The sequence below is a fragment of the Ovis aries genome, chromosome 5, assembly GCF_016772045.2.
Source record: "Ovis aries strain OAR_USU_Benz2616 breed Rambouillet chromosome 5, ARS-UI_Ramb_v3.0, whole genome shotgun sequence".
Lineage (NCBI taxonomy): Eukaryota > Metazoa > Chordata > Mammalia > Artiodactyla > Bovidae > Ovis > Ovis aries.
The window spans coordinates 15,430,699-15,446,449 of record NC_056058.1 but is presented as its reverse complement, the minus strand read 5'-3'; the positions used below and the strand labels follow the sequence as shown (position 1 = coordinate 15,446,449).

Here is a 15,751-nt window from a genome sequence, read left to right as displayed (position 1 = left end):
ACAAAGACTTTCCAAGAATCTAGGAATACAAAGAAATTTATTTAAATGGATAAAAATGTTTCTATAAATTAGAAGTTTGGGATTAACATATATACCCTGCTGTATATAAAATAGATGTCCAACAAAGACCTGCTATATCACACAGGGAACTATATTCATTATCTTATAACAACTTATTTGTTATTATTATTATTATTATTTTTTGGCTGCACTGGGTCCTCATTGCTGTGCTGGCTTTCTCTAGTTGCATCCCATGGGGACTACTGTAGTTGCATGCGGGCTTTGCACTGCGGTGCTTCTCTTGTCACAGAGCACAGGGTCTAGGCGCGTGGGCTTCAGCAGTTACAGCGTGTGGGCTCAATAGTTTGGTGCAGGGGGTTTGTTGCTCCACAGCATGTGTGATCTTCCCTGATCAGGGATTGAACCCGTGTCGCCTACATGGGCAGGCAGATTCTTCACCACTGGGCCACCAGGGAAGACCTTGCAAAAAGTTATAATGGAAAACAATCTGAAAAAGAATTATCTATCTATATCTGAATCACTTTGTTGTACACTTGAAACTAAGACAACATTGTAAATCAACTAATACGTCAATTTAACAAAAAAGAAAAAGGAAAACAGAATTTCTGTTAGGAACCAACAGCAAACGTTATAATTAATGGGGACACACAGAGTAGAAGCATTCCTGTTTAATTTTTAAATTCATTTTGATGAGCTGACCTCTCTACACAGAGAGAGTAAAACTTAACAGAAGCAGAGTAGAACCACGGGTACAAGGAGCTGGGGGTAGAGGTGGGGAAATTAATGGGCAGATATTGGTTAAAGGGTATTAAGTTGAAGTTACATAGGCTGAGTCAGTCTGGAGCTCTAGGGTACTGTATGACTGTACTTGGTAACCCTGTATTGAACAACATAACTGCTCTATGAGAGTAGATTTCAAGTGCATTCATTACGCACGAAGACATGGTGACTACGAGAAGTCTTAATTAGTTTGACTGTAGTAATGCTTTCACTATGAATAAGTACATCAAACCGTCCTGTTGCTTACCTTATATATATATATATTTTTTAATTTGAAGATACATAAATTTAAAACAATATAGAGAAAGTGCTGAGAATGGAACACGTCACAGGTGCTCACGGTGACTTCCACTGCATACAAAGCAATGAAGTTATAGTCAAGAAAATCGACTCCAGACTCATACCATCTTGGAATTAAATTTCAGCTCTTCCATGGTCTTACTTTTGTTTGTTTGTTTTTATTTGGATTTTTTAAAAAAATGAAGTATAGTTGATTTGTGCGTGCTAAGTCCCTTAAGTCATATCCAACTCTTTGTGACCCAATGGACTGTAGCCCAGCAGGCTTCTCTGTCTATGGGGATTCTCCAGGCAAGAATTTTATGGTATTGTTAGTTTCAAGTACATAGCAAATATGATACAGTTATATATATGTATGTGCTGTGCTTAGTTGCTCAGTCGTGTCTGACTCTTTGTGCACCCATGGACTATAGCCTGCCAGGCTCCTCTGTCCATGGGGATTCTCCAGGGAGGAATACTGGAGTGGGTTGCCATATATTCTTTTTGAGATTCTTTTCCATTGTAAGTTATTTCAAGAGCATTGACTATATTTGCCTGTGCTATACAGTAGGTCCCTGTTGTTTACTTATTTTATAGTCAATAGTGTGTATCTGTAAATCCCTATCTCTTAATTTGTCACCCTCTCGGCCTTTCCCCTTTGATGACCAGAAGTGTGTTTTCTATGCCACATGCTTACTCTTTTTCCTTTTTTAACTTCTTATTTTATATTGGAATATAGTTGATTAACAATGTTGTGTGAGTTTCAGGTGTACAGTCGGGTGATTCAGTGATACATATACATGTATCTCTTCTTTTTTCAAATTCTTGTCCCATTTAGGTTGTTACATAATATTGAGCAGAGTTCCCTGTGCATAGAATTTTTTTTTTTTTTGGCCACACCTCTGTGACTTGTGGGATCTTAATTTTTTGACCAGGGATCAAACCTGTGCCCCCTGCACTGGAAGCACAGAGTCTTAACCACTAGACCACCAGGGAATCCCCAGCCACAGAGTCACTCTTGCAGTTAATAATCTTGGGCAACTTTCCTTCCCTCTTTGAGCCTCCTTCCTTTTAGGTAAAATGGGCATTAAAACCCCACAGGGTGATCAAGAGAATGGAACAAGTCTGAGTGCCCAACCACATAGAGTAGGCATCCCCAAATACAAATAATGTAGAATCACAGAGTTGTTGTTGCTCTTGTTGTTTAGTTGCTAAGTTATGTCTGACTCTTTTGTGACCCCATGGACTGTAGCCTCCCAGGCTCCTCTGTCCATGGGATTTTCCCAGGCAAGAATGCTGGAGCGTGTTGCCATTTCCTTCTCCAGGGGATCTTCCCGACCCAGGGATCGAACCCAGGTCTCCTGCATTGCAGGCAGATTCTTTACCACTGAACCACCAGGGAAGCCCATTATAGGTTATTATAAAATATTAAATATAATTTCCAGTGCTATACTGGGATAGCACTGGGATAGCAGGGATATTTCATATAAGTGGAATGTCAAGGACATTTCATATAAATATTATCAGGGATGTTTCATATAAATGGAACCACAAAATACGTGACCTTCTGTCTGGCAGTTTTCACAGAACATGGTTTTGGTTATTTGTAGCATGCATTGTTAGTCCTTCACCCCTTTTTGTGGCTGAGTTGTATTCTACTGCTTAGCTGTGCCTCATTTTGTGTATCCAGTATCAGTTGATGGACATAGACAGATAAAAGCATAGAGACAGAAGGCACACTAACGGTTGCCTGGGAGACGGGAGGGGAGAGAGGAATGCAAAGTGGGTGCTTCGTGGGTGCAGGATTTCCTTTTGGGTGACAGATTGTCTTGGAACTAGGTGGGGTGATGATGGCACAATACTGTGAACCCATTAAATGCCGCTGAGGTGGACATTTAAAAATGGTTAATGGTTATAATGGGATTCCCTGGTGGCTCAGCAGTAAAGAATCCACCTGCAATGTAGGAGACACAGGTTTGATCCCTGGGTCGGGAAGAACCCCCTGGAGAAGGAAACGGCAACCCACTCCCGTATTTTTGTCTGGGAAATTCCATGGACAGAGGAGCCTGGAGGGCTACGGTCCATGGTGTTGGGAAGAGTTTCACATGACTTAGCAATTAAACCACCACCGCTCAATGGTTATAAAATAGATAACTAATAAGAACCTACTGTATAGCACAGGGAACTCTGCTCAGTATTCTGTAATGGCAGAGAGGACCGCAACATTGTAAAGCAAGTGCTACTGCTGCTGCTAAGTCGCTTCAGTCGTGTCCAACTCTGTGCGACCCCATAGATGGCAGCCCACCAGGCTCCCCCGTCCCTGGGATTCTCCAGGCAAGAACACTGGACTGGGTTGCCATTTCCTTCTCCAATGCACGAAAGTGAAAAGTGAAAGTGAAGTCACTCAGTCGTGTCTGATTCTTAGCGACCCCATGGACTGCAGCCTACTAGGCTCCTCCACCCATGAGATTTTCCAGGCAAGAGTACTGGAGTGGGGTGCCATTGCCTTCTCTGTGTAAAGCAGTTATCCTCCAATTTAAAAATTAGGGTATCCCTGTGTCAGATATTTTGCATACAACCTGAAGATCAATTGTACAATAGTATTAGACAACTTTAAATGCTTACATCTACTATTTTCGAAAATAAAAAAACTTTTACATTGCTCTAAAAAAAGACTGTAATGACCTACATGGGAAAAGAATCTTAAAAAGAGTGGATATATGTATATGTATAACTGAAAAACTTTATTGCAGAGCAGAAACTAACAACATTGTAAATCAACTATACTCCAATAAAAATTATTTGAACAATGAATAAAGTGGCTAATGGTTAAATTTTTTATTGTGGTAAACTATACATATTTATCATTATATATAAATAAAATAAGTATATTTTATAAATATAAGTAAAATTTTATGTGAAAATATACAAATAACGTATATATAAACTAAAACAGTAATGCTTGCCATTTTAACCACTTGCAAGTACACAGTGCAGTGGCATTTAATACATTCATCATGTAGTGTCTCCATCACCACTATTTCCAAAACTTTTTCATCATCCCCAACAGAAACTCTGTGCCCATTAAACACAGACTCCCCATCCCCTCGCCCAGCCTCTGGTATGCCCCCCATCCTAATTTCTGTCTTTATGGATGTGCCTTTTCTAGGGACTTATATAGGTGGTATCATACAACTTTCATCTTTCTGTATTTGGCTTATTTCCCTTAGCATAATATTTTCAAGGTTTATCTGTGATGCAGCAAAAATCAAAATTTCATTCCTTTTCGATGGCTGCGTATCATTGCATTGTTTATATACACCAGATTGTTATCTGTTAATGGTTAGCTTTGTATCTTATGAGTTGTACTTCAGTAAAAAAAAAAAAAAATGCAGGGGTAGATGTGGCTTCAGGTATAGCTTGATCTTTCCTGAGGGGGCTGTGCCTTCTTTTGCCTCTTCCTGGGCCAGACCTCAAGCCCAGTGGCCAGGAGTCAGCTTCTCCCCTGTCCCGTTTTGTTTCCTCCAGCCTCATTTCTCTCCCACAGTTCCTCTGCCTTAAGAATATCCGCACTTTCCTGTCTACCTGCTATGAGAAGTTTGGCCTCAAGAGGAGTGAACTCTTTGAGGCCTTCGACCTCTTCGATGTGCAGGATTTTGGCAAGGTAAGATGGGACTGAGCTGCCTGTGAGCTGGACACCTAGAGCCCAAAGACTGGATTTCAATTCGTTTCCATGAATGTCTACACTGGACAAACCAAGTGTTGTCAGGGAAGGACTGCTGGGCTAGAACAAGTCGTACAGCAGGTGCAAAAAGCCTTGCTTGGAACACGTGGAACCCAGTGTGAGTCCCTGTCTCATCACTTGCTGTGTGACCTCGGATATGTGGCCGAGCCTCTCTGAGCCCTAGGTCCTTTGTAACTTGGAAATAAGATCATCCCATTCTGTCTGAGCATTTATGACGACTGACTAGAACAAAGGGTTCAGGTGGTGGGTGCTCAGTTAAGGGAATGTGGACATGCTGACGTGGGACATAGGAAGGTGGGAAAATTCTGAATTGGGCTCCCAGGGACATGAAGTCCAACCTCAAGGTCAAGTGCTTGGAGGCTGTGTTCTGGCATGCGGGTGGGGAAGGGGCTTGCTGAGCAGCCTTGGCCCCCGTCACAGGTCATCTACACCCTATCCGCTCTGTCCTGGACCCCGATTGCCCAGAACAAGGGGATCATGTGAGTAACTACATGAGCTGACGCTCTGGACCCAGTTTGGCCCTATTCCTCCTCCTTGAAGCCCCCTGCCCACCTGGCCCCCCTGGGTCTCTGCTCATACCATCTCTCCCCCAGGCCCTTCCCCACTGAGGAGAGTGTGGGTGATGAAGACATCTACAGTGGACTGTCCGACCAGATCGAGTGAGTGTCTGAGACCATGATCCTGCCCTGGTGGTCTGAGGAGGCAAGGCCCCGCCAAGGGGGGTGCGGGTCTGAGGGGACATGGCCTCTCCCTGGGGTGTCGGAGGGTCCCTGGTCTGGGGGCTTCCCTAGCTCCTCCTGACTCCGCGTCTTGCAGCGACACGGTGGAGGAGGATGAGGACCTGTACGACTGCGTGGAGAACGAGGAGGCAGAGGGCGATGAGGTCTACGAGGACCTCATGCGCTCGGAGCCGGTACCCATGCCGGTGTGTGGGGACGCAGGACCCGGTTGGGCAGGCTCATGGGTGGGGCGCATCCCCGGACACCCCAACATCAGCCTATCCTCCCCACTCTCAGCCCAAGATGACAGAGTATGACAAGCGGTGCTGCTGTCTGCGGGAGATCCAGCAGACGGAGGAGAAGTATACGGACACGCTGGGCTCCATCCAACAGGTGATGCTCCGAGCCGGTCCTTGCCAGACGCATGCGCAGAGCGGAGAGGCAGCATCCACCTGACACGGGCTTGGGGATATTTCCTGATCTCACTGCTCCGTATTTCTTCGTCTCTCATAGTTTCTGGTCCCGTTGGTGTTGCTCCCTGCTTCCCCCTGTGTTTGAATTTCTCTCCTTCTGTGTCTCTTTATCCCTGTCTCCCTCTTTTCCTGTATCCTCATTTGCCCATCTATCTCTATTACTTTCACTTTCTACTTCCTCTTTTTCCTTTGGCCCTCTCTCTCTCTCTCTCTCTCTTTTTTTTTTTTTTTTTTGCTGCACTATGTGGCATGTGAGATCTCGGTTCCCTGGACCAGGGATCTAACCCATACCCCCTGCAGTGGAAGCATGGAGTCTTAAGCACTGGACCACCAGGGAAGTCCCTGGCCATCTCTTTTTTAACCATTTTATTGAGACTTAATAAAAATGCCATACAATTCAGCCATTGAGCATCTATAATTTAATATTTTCTGGTATATTCACAAGGGTTTGCTACCATCACCACTGTTTATTTTTTAAAAAATTTATTGGAGTATAGTTGATTTACAGTGTTGTATGTGTGCTCAATCACGTCCAGCTCTTTGTGACCCCCATGGACTGCAGCCTGCCAGGCTCCTCTGTCCATAGGATTCTCCAGGCAAGAATACTGGAGCGGGTAGCCATTCCCTCCTCCAGGGGATCTACCTGACCCTGGGATTGAACCTGTGTCTCCTGCGTTGGCAGGCAGGTTCTTTGCTACTAGCGCCACCTGGGAACCCCACAAAGTTGTGTACCACTGTTTAATTTTAGAACATTTTCTTTCTTTTTCTGTTGTTTTGGCCTTGCAGCTTGTGAGATCTTAGTTCCTGGGCCAGGAATTGAACCCAGGCTCTCCTAAACCATTGGACAACCAGGAAATTCCCAATTTTAGAACATTTTCACCATCCCTCAAAGAAACCCCATACCCCTTAACCATCACCCCTTAAACTCCGATTTCCCTGCAGCCCCCCCTGGCAACCACTAACCTACTTTCTGTCTTTGTGGCGTTACTTATTCTGGACATTTCATCTAAATGAACTCATTCATGTGTGGCCTTCTGTGCCTGGCTTCTCTCGCTGAACATCGTGTTTCAAGGCTCATCCACACTGTAGTGAGTGTCAGGGCTTCACTCCTTTTCCTGGATGGACCGCATTTTGTTATTCATTCATCTGTCGACGGACATGTGGGTTGCTTCCACTTTGGGAATTTATGATGATGAATTCTGCGTGGAACAGTCCTGTACAGGTTTTTTGTGTGGACTTTCTCCATTTCTCTTTTCTCTCATTTTCCGTTTCCTTGCCTCTGTCTCTTTCTTTCTACACATCTCTCTCTCCCAGTCTCATGTTTCCATTTGTCCATTTCCATCTCTGTCTCCTCCTCTCTGTGTCTCTGGGGCTCGCCTGGAAGGAGGAGTCTTCCCCTTCTCCATCCTTCTCTCCCCACTCCCCCACAGCATTTTATGAAGCCCTTGCAGCGGTTCCTTAACCACCAAGACATCGAGATTATCTTCATCAACATTGAGGTGAGCTGACTGATTACTGCCTTCCCGGGCTTCTGTCCAGAGGGGATGGTTTGCTGGCTTCACCTGTCCCTGGAGTTTGGGGGTTGGGAGATGAACCTCGTAGGGTGGGCAGATGACCCTTCTCCCACCCAGCATCCCCAGCTCCAGGCTCCCACGCCAAACCTCACCCCTTCCCTCCAAGTAGGACCTGCTTCATGTGCACATCCATTTCCTAAAGGAGATGAAGGAAGCCCTGGCCAACCCCAGTGCAGCCACCCTCTACCAGGTCTTCATCAAATACAAGGAGAGGTGAGACCCAGGCAGCCAGCCCAGACCTCTGGAGGTCACCCTGCCCTGCCCAGGCTGGGCATTCGGGAGACACTGCCCTCATAGACCACCAAACAAAGAAGGCTTTTCTTTCTTTGCCTGTGGGCACAGGGCTGCTCATCTCTGGTTAAACTCCCAGCTCTTCCTCTTGTGAGCTGTATGGCACTAGAAAGTCACTTAACCTCTCTGTGCTTCTACTTCTTCATCTCTAAAACCAGTGTGACCCCAGAATGTTCCTCTTTGGGGTTGTGGTGAGGATCAAATAAATTGATGCCTTTTTTAAAAGTCTCTCAATCATGTCCAACTCTTTGTGACCCCATGGACTATACAGTCCATGGAATTCTCCAGGCCAGAATACTGGAGGGTGTAGCCATTCCCTTCTCCAGGGGATCTTTCCAACCGAGGGATCAAACCCAGGCCTCCCGCATTGCAGGCGGATTCTTTACCAGCTGAGCCACTAGGGAAGCCCAAGAATACTGGAGTGGGTAGCCTATCCCTTTTCCAGAGGATATTTCCAACCCAGGAGTCGAACAGGGGTCTCCTGCACTGCAGGCGGATTCTTTACCAGCTGGGCTACCAGCGAATTCTACAGAGCTTAATGTGGAACTTAGCACACAGTACATGTTCAATAAATTCTTATTAAATAAATGAACATTAAGCAGATATGATATGCCAGGTGTCCCACTAAGAGCTTCTTGTGCATTATCTCATTTAATGCTACAATAACCCATATGTGGGAGGTGCTATTGTTATGCCCATTTACAGACAGGGAGACTGAGGCTCAGCACCATCCAGCTGGGAAGAGGCAGGTCCGGGACTGACACCCAGATCTGCCTAACCTTGGTGCCAGTGTCATTCCCCGGCTGCCTGCCCTCTTCCCGCAGGTTCCTCATCTACGGCCGCTACTGCAGCCAGGTGGAGTCGGCCAGCAAGCACCTGGACCGCGTGGCCACAGCCCGGGAGGATGTACAAATGAAGCTGGAAGTAGGGGATGGGCTTCATCTTTGCGGGGGGAAGCTCTCTCACTCCTTTCCACTCTCTAGGGGGCAGTAGTGGGGAGACTGAGCTGGAGGGAGCATTCCTTCCTGCTGCAGCCCAGCCAGGGGTCTGCCCGCTGAAGGTTTGGGGAGGGAGGTACTGATCAGCCAAGTGGGAGAAACTGAGCAGGAGGAGATAGACCAGAGCACTGAGCCTTGACCCCAGCTGAACCCTGTACTCTGGATGGAGCCCTGGGACCAGCCTGAGATCCTGACACTGACCTGAACTCCGAGGGCACACTGAACCCCAGCGAGAGGCCCAGCCCTGGCTGTGCACCAAGTCTGGGCCAAACCTCAGTTCTGGGCTGAGTTCCAACTTCACACAGAGCCCCGATCCCAGCCAAGCCCTGATCCTGTAGGGAGCATGGATCCTGGACTGAACCGAAACCTGGATCCGTTTGTCTAGTGGGAGCATAGACAGAGCAGGGATGATGAGGGATGGCCAGTCTCTGCTGCCCGTTCAATATCTTTGGTCTCCATCATGGGGACCCTCCAGGCCTGTGTACCTTCTCTGGAGCCCCCTTCAGCTGAGGAATCCTGGGCATCTACCCCAGACAGCCTCCAGCTGGTCACCCTTACCCCGTAGTGTTCTTCTTTATTTCCTTGGGGAGTGGGGAGAAGAGGCTTCAGGTTCTAGAACAATCCCTACCTGCCTCCACCTCTTCTCACTCACCCCTTTCTCCAACCTCCTAGGAATGTTCTCAGCGTGCCAACAACGGGAGGTTCACCTTAAGGGACCTGTTGATGGTCCCCATGCAGCGAGTGCTCAAATATCACCTCCTGCTCCAGGTGCACAAAGCGGGGAAGGCATGGGCACATAGATCTCCCTGCAAGGGCTCCTGGGGACTGGGCTTCCCTCTCCGGGAGGGGATCACTGGAGCTGTGCCCCAGCCTCTAGGGACAGCAGAGGGAGGAAGAAGGAGCTGGTGGGCCAGACTTGTTTGGAAGGCCCTCCAGGAGGAGGGGGCAGGCCCAGGCAATATGCATCTCCGTGCGTCACACAGGAGCTGGTGAAGCACACACAGGATGCGATGGAGAAGGACAACCTGCGGCTGGCCCTAGATGCCATGAGGGTGAGTGGCCACACACAGGGATGGCGGTGCCGCACAGACACCATGGGTTTAAGTCAGGGAGTACCACCCAGGCACGGCCACACCCATGGGCCGCCCCCTCCCTCCACTGCAGGGGACACACCTGTACCTCGAATGACTCATTCCCAGCATCCCCTTGGGGACAGTGACATTCTCCTTCTGCCCCCTGCTGGAGGTTGACCCTCTATCCCCTGCCAGGTGGGGGATAGGGTTCTGGGAAGGAGGCACCCAGGCTCACCCTTGCTCCACCCCCAGGACCTGGCACAGTGCGTAAACGAGGTCAAGCGGGACAATGAGACGCTGCGGCAGATTACCAACTTCCAACTGTCCATCGAGAACCTGGTGAGCGGGTGGGCAGGGAGGGCCGGGGTGTGGCCACGTGGAGAGGGGGTGTCATCTCTTCCTGGGGGCCCCTTGCCAGACGTCTTGTCTGCTGTGTAGGACCAGTCTCTAGCCCACTATGGCCGACCCAAGATCGATGGTGAGCTGAAGATAACTTCGGTGGAGAGGCGCTCCAAGATGGACAGGTGGGCGGAGCCAATACGGATCTGGGGCGGAGCCTGGACAAGGGTGGGGCCAGGCTACTGGTCAGGCAGGTGGGTGGAGCCAACACAGATCTAGGATGGAATCTGGGCAAGGGCTTTGTGCTATTCCTAGATAGACAGGTTTTTAAAAAAAAAGTCCCCTAGGTGTGTCCGACTCTTTGCGATCCCATAGACTGTAGCCCGCCAGGTTCCTCTCTTCATGGGAATCTCCAGACAAGAATACTGGAGTGGGTTGCCATTCCCTTCTCCAGAGGATCTTCCCAGCCTAGGGATCGAACCTGGTTTTCCCGCATTGCAGGCAGATTCTTTACCATCTGAGGTAGGTGGGGCCATATGGACCAGTGGGTGGAGCCTAGACTGAGAGGAGAGGCAGAGTCAGCATGGTTGTGTGGGTGGAGCCAAGGAGGACAGGTGGCGGGAAGAGCAAGAATCAAATGGGTGTGGTCAAGATAGACAGGTAGGCGTGGCCAAGTTGACCACTCAGGAGAAGAAGAGCCAGAATCCTAGACTGACAGCAGAGTGAGCCCGGAAAGTGGGAGGGGATCAGGTGGAGAGCTTGTGGGAACTTAGGGAGGAGCCAGACAGGGACACTTGATTGCTTTCAGGTATGCCTTCCTGCTTGACAAAGCTCTGCTCATCTGTAAGCGCCGAGGGGACTCCTATGACCTCAAGGACTTTGTGAACCTGCACAGCTTCCAGATTCGAGATGACTCCTCCGGAGAGAGGGACAACAAGAAGGTAAGTCTCGGAGGTGGTAACTGGGAGACCCCAATGCTGGGGACCCTCAATGCTACTTGAACTCTCTGCTTGGCCCTTGGAATGCCAGTGTGTGTGTGTGTGTGTGTGTGTGTGTGTGTGTGTGTGTGTGATTTAGCATTGAAACATATATATTACCATATGTGAAATAGATCACCAGTCCAAATTTGATGCATGAAACAGAGCATTCAAAGCCGGTACACTGGGACAACTTTGAGGGATGGGATGGGGAGGGAGGTTGGAGGGAGGGAGGTTCAGGATGGGGGACACATGTACACCCATGGCTGATTCATGTCAATGTACAGCAAAAATCACTACAATGTTGTAATTAGCCTCCAGTCAAGAGAAATAAATTAATTAAAAATTTTAATTTATTTATTTTGGCCCACATGGCATGTGGGATCTTAGTTCCCCCATCAAGGATCAGACTCACGCCCCCTGCAGTGGAAGTGCAGATTCTTAACCCCCAGACAGCCACGAAAGTCCTGAGTGTTATTTTGTTTTGTAATTTAAAAAATTTTTTATTTACATTTGTTTTTAATTGGAGGATAGTTGCTTTATAATATTGTGTTGGTTTCTGCCATACATCAGTGTGAATCAGCCATAGGTATAAGTATGCGTGTGTATGAACCTAGATTTGTGGGTGTGTATTTGCTTCTCCTGGGAAGCCCTTTACAGGGCCCTCCTGGGGGCAGACAGGCTGTAGTTGGCTTGACCCCTTCCTCCCCAGAGCAGCAGGGTCAATGGGCTCGTGGTCCCACCCTCTGCAGGGCAGGCGCCTTCATTTTAAACCCTGCTTCTCTGCAGTGGACTCACATGTTCCTCCTGATTGAGGACCAAGGTGCTCAGGGCTATGAGCTGTTCTTCAAGACACGAGAACTAAAGAAGAAGTGGATGGAGCAGTTCGAGATGGCCATGTGAGACCCCCTCCTCCTCCATCTTTCCATCCTCAGAGGACTTTAGGCAGTTTTGGGCTTTAGTCTCATCCTGCCGTGGGGTCACTCAGAACCTCAGTTTCTTGCTCTGGGAAATGGGAGGGACAGGCTTTCAAGACAGTCTGCATCCCCAGAATGCCAAGTGTTCACGATTTTCCATCACCAGCCTGGAAATCATTCCTCCTTGTCTTCCTCCTCCTTCTCTTTCTTGAGATGAAATTCACATAACAAAAACTTAGCCATTTTGAAGTGCACAATTCTGGGACTCCCCTGGCAGTTCAATGGTTGAAACTCCCCCTTTCAGTGCAGGGGGGTGTGAGTTCAGTCCCTGGTCAGGGAACTAAGATCCTACATGCCTTGCGGCCCAAAAACCAAAACATAAAAAATAGAAGCAATATTGTAACACATTCAATAAAGACTTTTTAAATGGTCCACATTAAAAAAGAATCTTTAAAAAAGTGCATAGTTCAGTGGTATTTAGTAAATTCGCACTGTGCGACCATCACCTCTATCTAGTTCCAAAACATCTTCAGACCCCAAGATGAGACCCTGCACTCAAGCAGTGATCGCTTCCTGTTTTCCCTACGGCCAGCCCCTGGCACCCACTCACCGACTTTCTGTCTTCACCTGTGTTCACTGAAGCACTGTTCACAATAGCAAAATGGTGGTCACAATCCGAATGTCCATCAGTGGGTGGATGGAGAAACACAACAGGGCATATCCATGCAATGGAACAGTATTTAGCCATAAAAACAAGGCAAGAGGTCTTGATCCATCCAGGTTGCAGCGTGTACTGGTACCTCATTGCCTTTAATGGCTGAATCCTGTTCCACTGCATGGAATTCTCTTCCCTCGCCAGCTCCAACATCTACCCTGAGAACGCCACTGCCAATGGTCATGACTTCCAGATGTTTTCCTTTGAGGACACCGCATCCTGCAAGGCTTGCCAGATGCTGCTGAGGTGGGAGTCTGGGAGGAGAGACCTGGTAGCTGGGGTGAGGAAGGGTTGTCCCTTCCTCTTTGGGGTGGGGGGCTCCCCTGGCCATCATGCCCCTGAGTTGGGAGTGGGGAGGCTCTCCTTTGATCTGCAGCTTCTCTGTCTCTCTTCTGCTCTAAAGAAAACCCAAAGGGGCCCTTTATGTTGTTGGCAAAATGATTGGCTGTGTTTGTTCAGCATCACTGGCTCCTTCCTTTATCTCCTCCTTGCATCTCAGAGGCACTTTCTATCAGGGGTACCGCTGTCAACGGTGCCGAGCACCTGCACACAAGGAGTGTCTTGGGAGGGTCCCTCCATGTGGTCGACATGGACAAGGTACTAGGGGACTGAGGTGGGAGGTGGGTTTCTGCATGAGGGTTCCCCCCACCCCATTCTAACCAGTATATCTGTATATTTACCCTCTCATAGATTATTCAGGAACTATGAAGAAGGTGAGACCCCCTATGTTCCTTTCTGTGCATGGAAATTGGGGCAGGAGTTGGGAAGGAAGGACCTGGGAGACTCTATCGGTGGTTGTGGCTCTTGGCTGGATGCCCAGTTGATCCCTGGTTTGGGAAGATCCCCTGGAGTAGGAAATGGCAACCCACTCCACTATTTTTGCCTGGGAAATCCCATGGACAGAGGAGCCTGGCAGGCTACAGTCCCTGGGGCTGAAAAGAGTCTGACACAACTGAGTGACTGAGCAGGCACACCCGCAGGCAGATAAGGGTTGAGGAGCCCCCAGACTGGGTACAGATAGTCATGCTTGCTCTTTTGGTCTCTCTCTCCAGGATAAGCCACATCGGCGGGCTCAAGACAAAAAGAGGAATGAGCTAGGTGAGTCAGCAGGGGATGCTGTGCAGGGCAGAAAGCAATCTAGTCTTTGCCTCAGTGATGCTGACCCAGGGAGAGAGCTCAACAATTATGTTAATGACCACATAACATCCTATTTATAAAACATCTGTTCTAGTCCCAGAAACTTGAAAGGAATTTTTAAATAGCAAAGTCAATTCCTTATTAGCTTTGCTTAAACACTGTGAAGGGGGTGCTTGGAACATGGCAATCCTTGTTAGCATGCGCTTTCCTCCCATTCACTTTTTTATGTATACAGGTGTTTTTTAAAATTGAAGTTTAGTTGATTTACAGTGATTCAGGCATACAGCAAAGTGATTTAGTTATACAGATATTTTTCAGATTCTTTTCTGTTGTAGGTTATAAGATATTGAATATGGTTCCCTGTATTATAAGTAGGTCCTTGTTGTTTATCTCTTTATATATAGTAGTGTCCATCTGTCCATCTCAAATTCCCAGTTTATTCCTCCACCCCCTCCCATTCACCTTTATTATTCACTGACCACCCTCCCTTTTTTTTGTTTGCTGACAAACTCCATCTGTAGTCTTAGCTGGCTGGGCACACCTCATGCCCTCTCCCGTTGATTCTGTGTCACAGAATCTTATCGTAATAGGGTGGTTTCAGCAAAGCATAGTCCACCTGAAAGGTAGAGAGCAGGAGATGCAGTTTGACCAAGGCAGAATTCTTTTTAGCCTGGGGTGGGGGTGGGGGTGGAAAGGCTGGATTCATGTATATGTTAACAGTGTCTGGGGGATCACAGTCATGATGAGTAATTTTTATTTAACATCTATTGTATATATCCTCTGAAGTAAACTGGTGACTAAAAACAGGATACTTCCTGTCCTTCCAGAGCTCCCAGGTGGGTAGTGGGAGACAGGGTTTGGCTAAGTTATCCTAGTTGAGGTGGAAGGAGTAGAGGGTTTTCTGGAGCATCACAGTAGGAGACCTGATGGGTCTGAGCCATCAGGGAAGGCTGCTCCGAGGAGGAGGCATTAAAGTGGACACTTGAAAGAGGAGGTGGAGTTAGATGGATGAGGAGGCAGGAGTGGTCCAGGCAGAGGAAACAGCATGTGCAAAGCCTCGGAAGCAGGAGGTGAGTAGGGCAAGACTTAATTCAAGAACTAGGGGGGACCTCCCAGGTGGTGCAGTGGTTAAGAATTTGCCTTGCAGTGAAGGAGGTGTGGATTTGATTCCCGGGGAGCAAAGATCCTGCATGCTGCACAGTGCGGCCGCAAAGTGAAAAAAAGAACTTGGTGTGGCCAAGAAAAATAAGCTCTTCTCTCAGAATCGATGTAACGATTCAGTTTCATATCTGTCATTCCATCTATCTATCTTGATAGATAGATATCTGTAGATAGCTATAGTTCTATATCTATAGCTACAGGTACTTCAGCTTTATTTGTAATAGTTAAAAATTAGAAACAACTCAAATATGGTCAACAGTGGGAATACATATATGATATATACTCTATATGTATATAATGTAATAGTATATATGTATAAAATCAGCTTTATAAAAAAATGTATATATTAGCTTTACTGGTCAAAACCCAGAAACAACCCAGATGTTCTCAGTAGGAGAAAATATATATGAATGTGTGTATATATCCACTATATAGATGCTGAAACAATATGTATATGTTCACATATATGTTTGCATATATATATATATATACATACTCTTGCTCATATCCTTTTCATATGGATATATAATTACATTTTCTGTTGAGACAGAAATA

The 15,751-nt window shown here is 47.4% G+C and overlaps 1 protein-coding gene across 1 annotated transcript in view; it reads left to right on the top strand.

Moving 5' to 3' along the window:
- VAV1 (vav guanine nucleotide exchange factor 1) overlaps window positions 1-15,751 on the top strand; it is a 65,468-nt gene that overhangs the window by 25,638 nt on the left and 24,079 nt on the right. Inside the window, exons 2-19 of the mRNA XM_027969763.2 lie at window positions 4,625-4,741; window positions 5,243-5,301; window positions 5,416-5,481; window positions 5,639-5,747; window positions 5,839-5,934; window positions 7,445-7,513; window positions 7,698-7,801; window positions 8,704-8,803; window positions 9,550-9,645; window positions 9,861-9,929; window positions 10,203-10,289; window positions 10,389-10,474; window positions 11,098-11,230; window positions 12,056-12,165; window positions 13,043-13,144; window positions 13,398-13,495; window positions 13,589-13,611; window positions 13,951-13,996. Coding sequence (XP_027825564.1) covers window positions 4,625-4,741; window positions 5,243-5,301; window positions 5,416-5,481; window positions 5,639-5,747; window positions 5,839-5,934; window positions 7,445-7,513; window positions 7,698-7,801; window positions 8,704-8,803; window positions 9,550-9,645; window positions 9,861-9,929; window positions 10,203-10,289; window positions 10,389-10,474; window positions 11,098-11,230; window positions 12,056-12,165; window positions 13,043-13,144; window positions 13,398-13,495; window positions 13,589-13,611; window positions 13,951-13,996 — 1,570 coding nt within the window. The remainder of the gene's footprint in view (window positions 1-4,624; window positions 4,742-5,242; window positions 5,302-5,415; window positions 5,482-5,638; window positions 5,748-5,838; window positions 5,935-7,444; window positions 7,514-7,697; window positions 7,802-8,703; window positions 8,804-9,549; window positions 9,646-9,860; window positions 9,930-10,202; window positions 10,290-10,388; window positions 10,475-11,097; window positions 11,231-12,055; window positions 12,166-13,042; window positions 13,145-13,397; window positions 13,496-13,588; window positions 13,612-13,950; window positions 13,997-15,751) is intronic.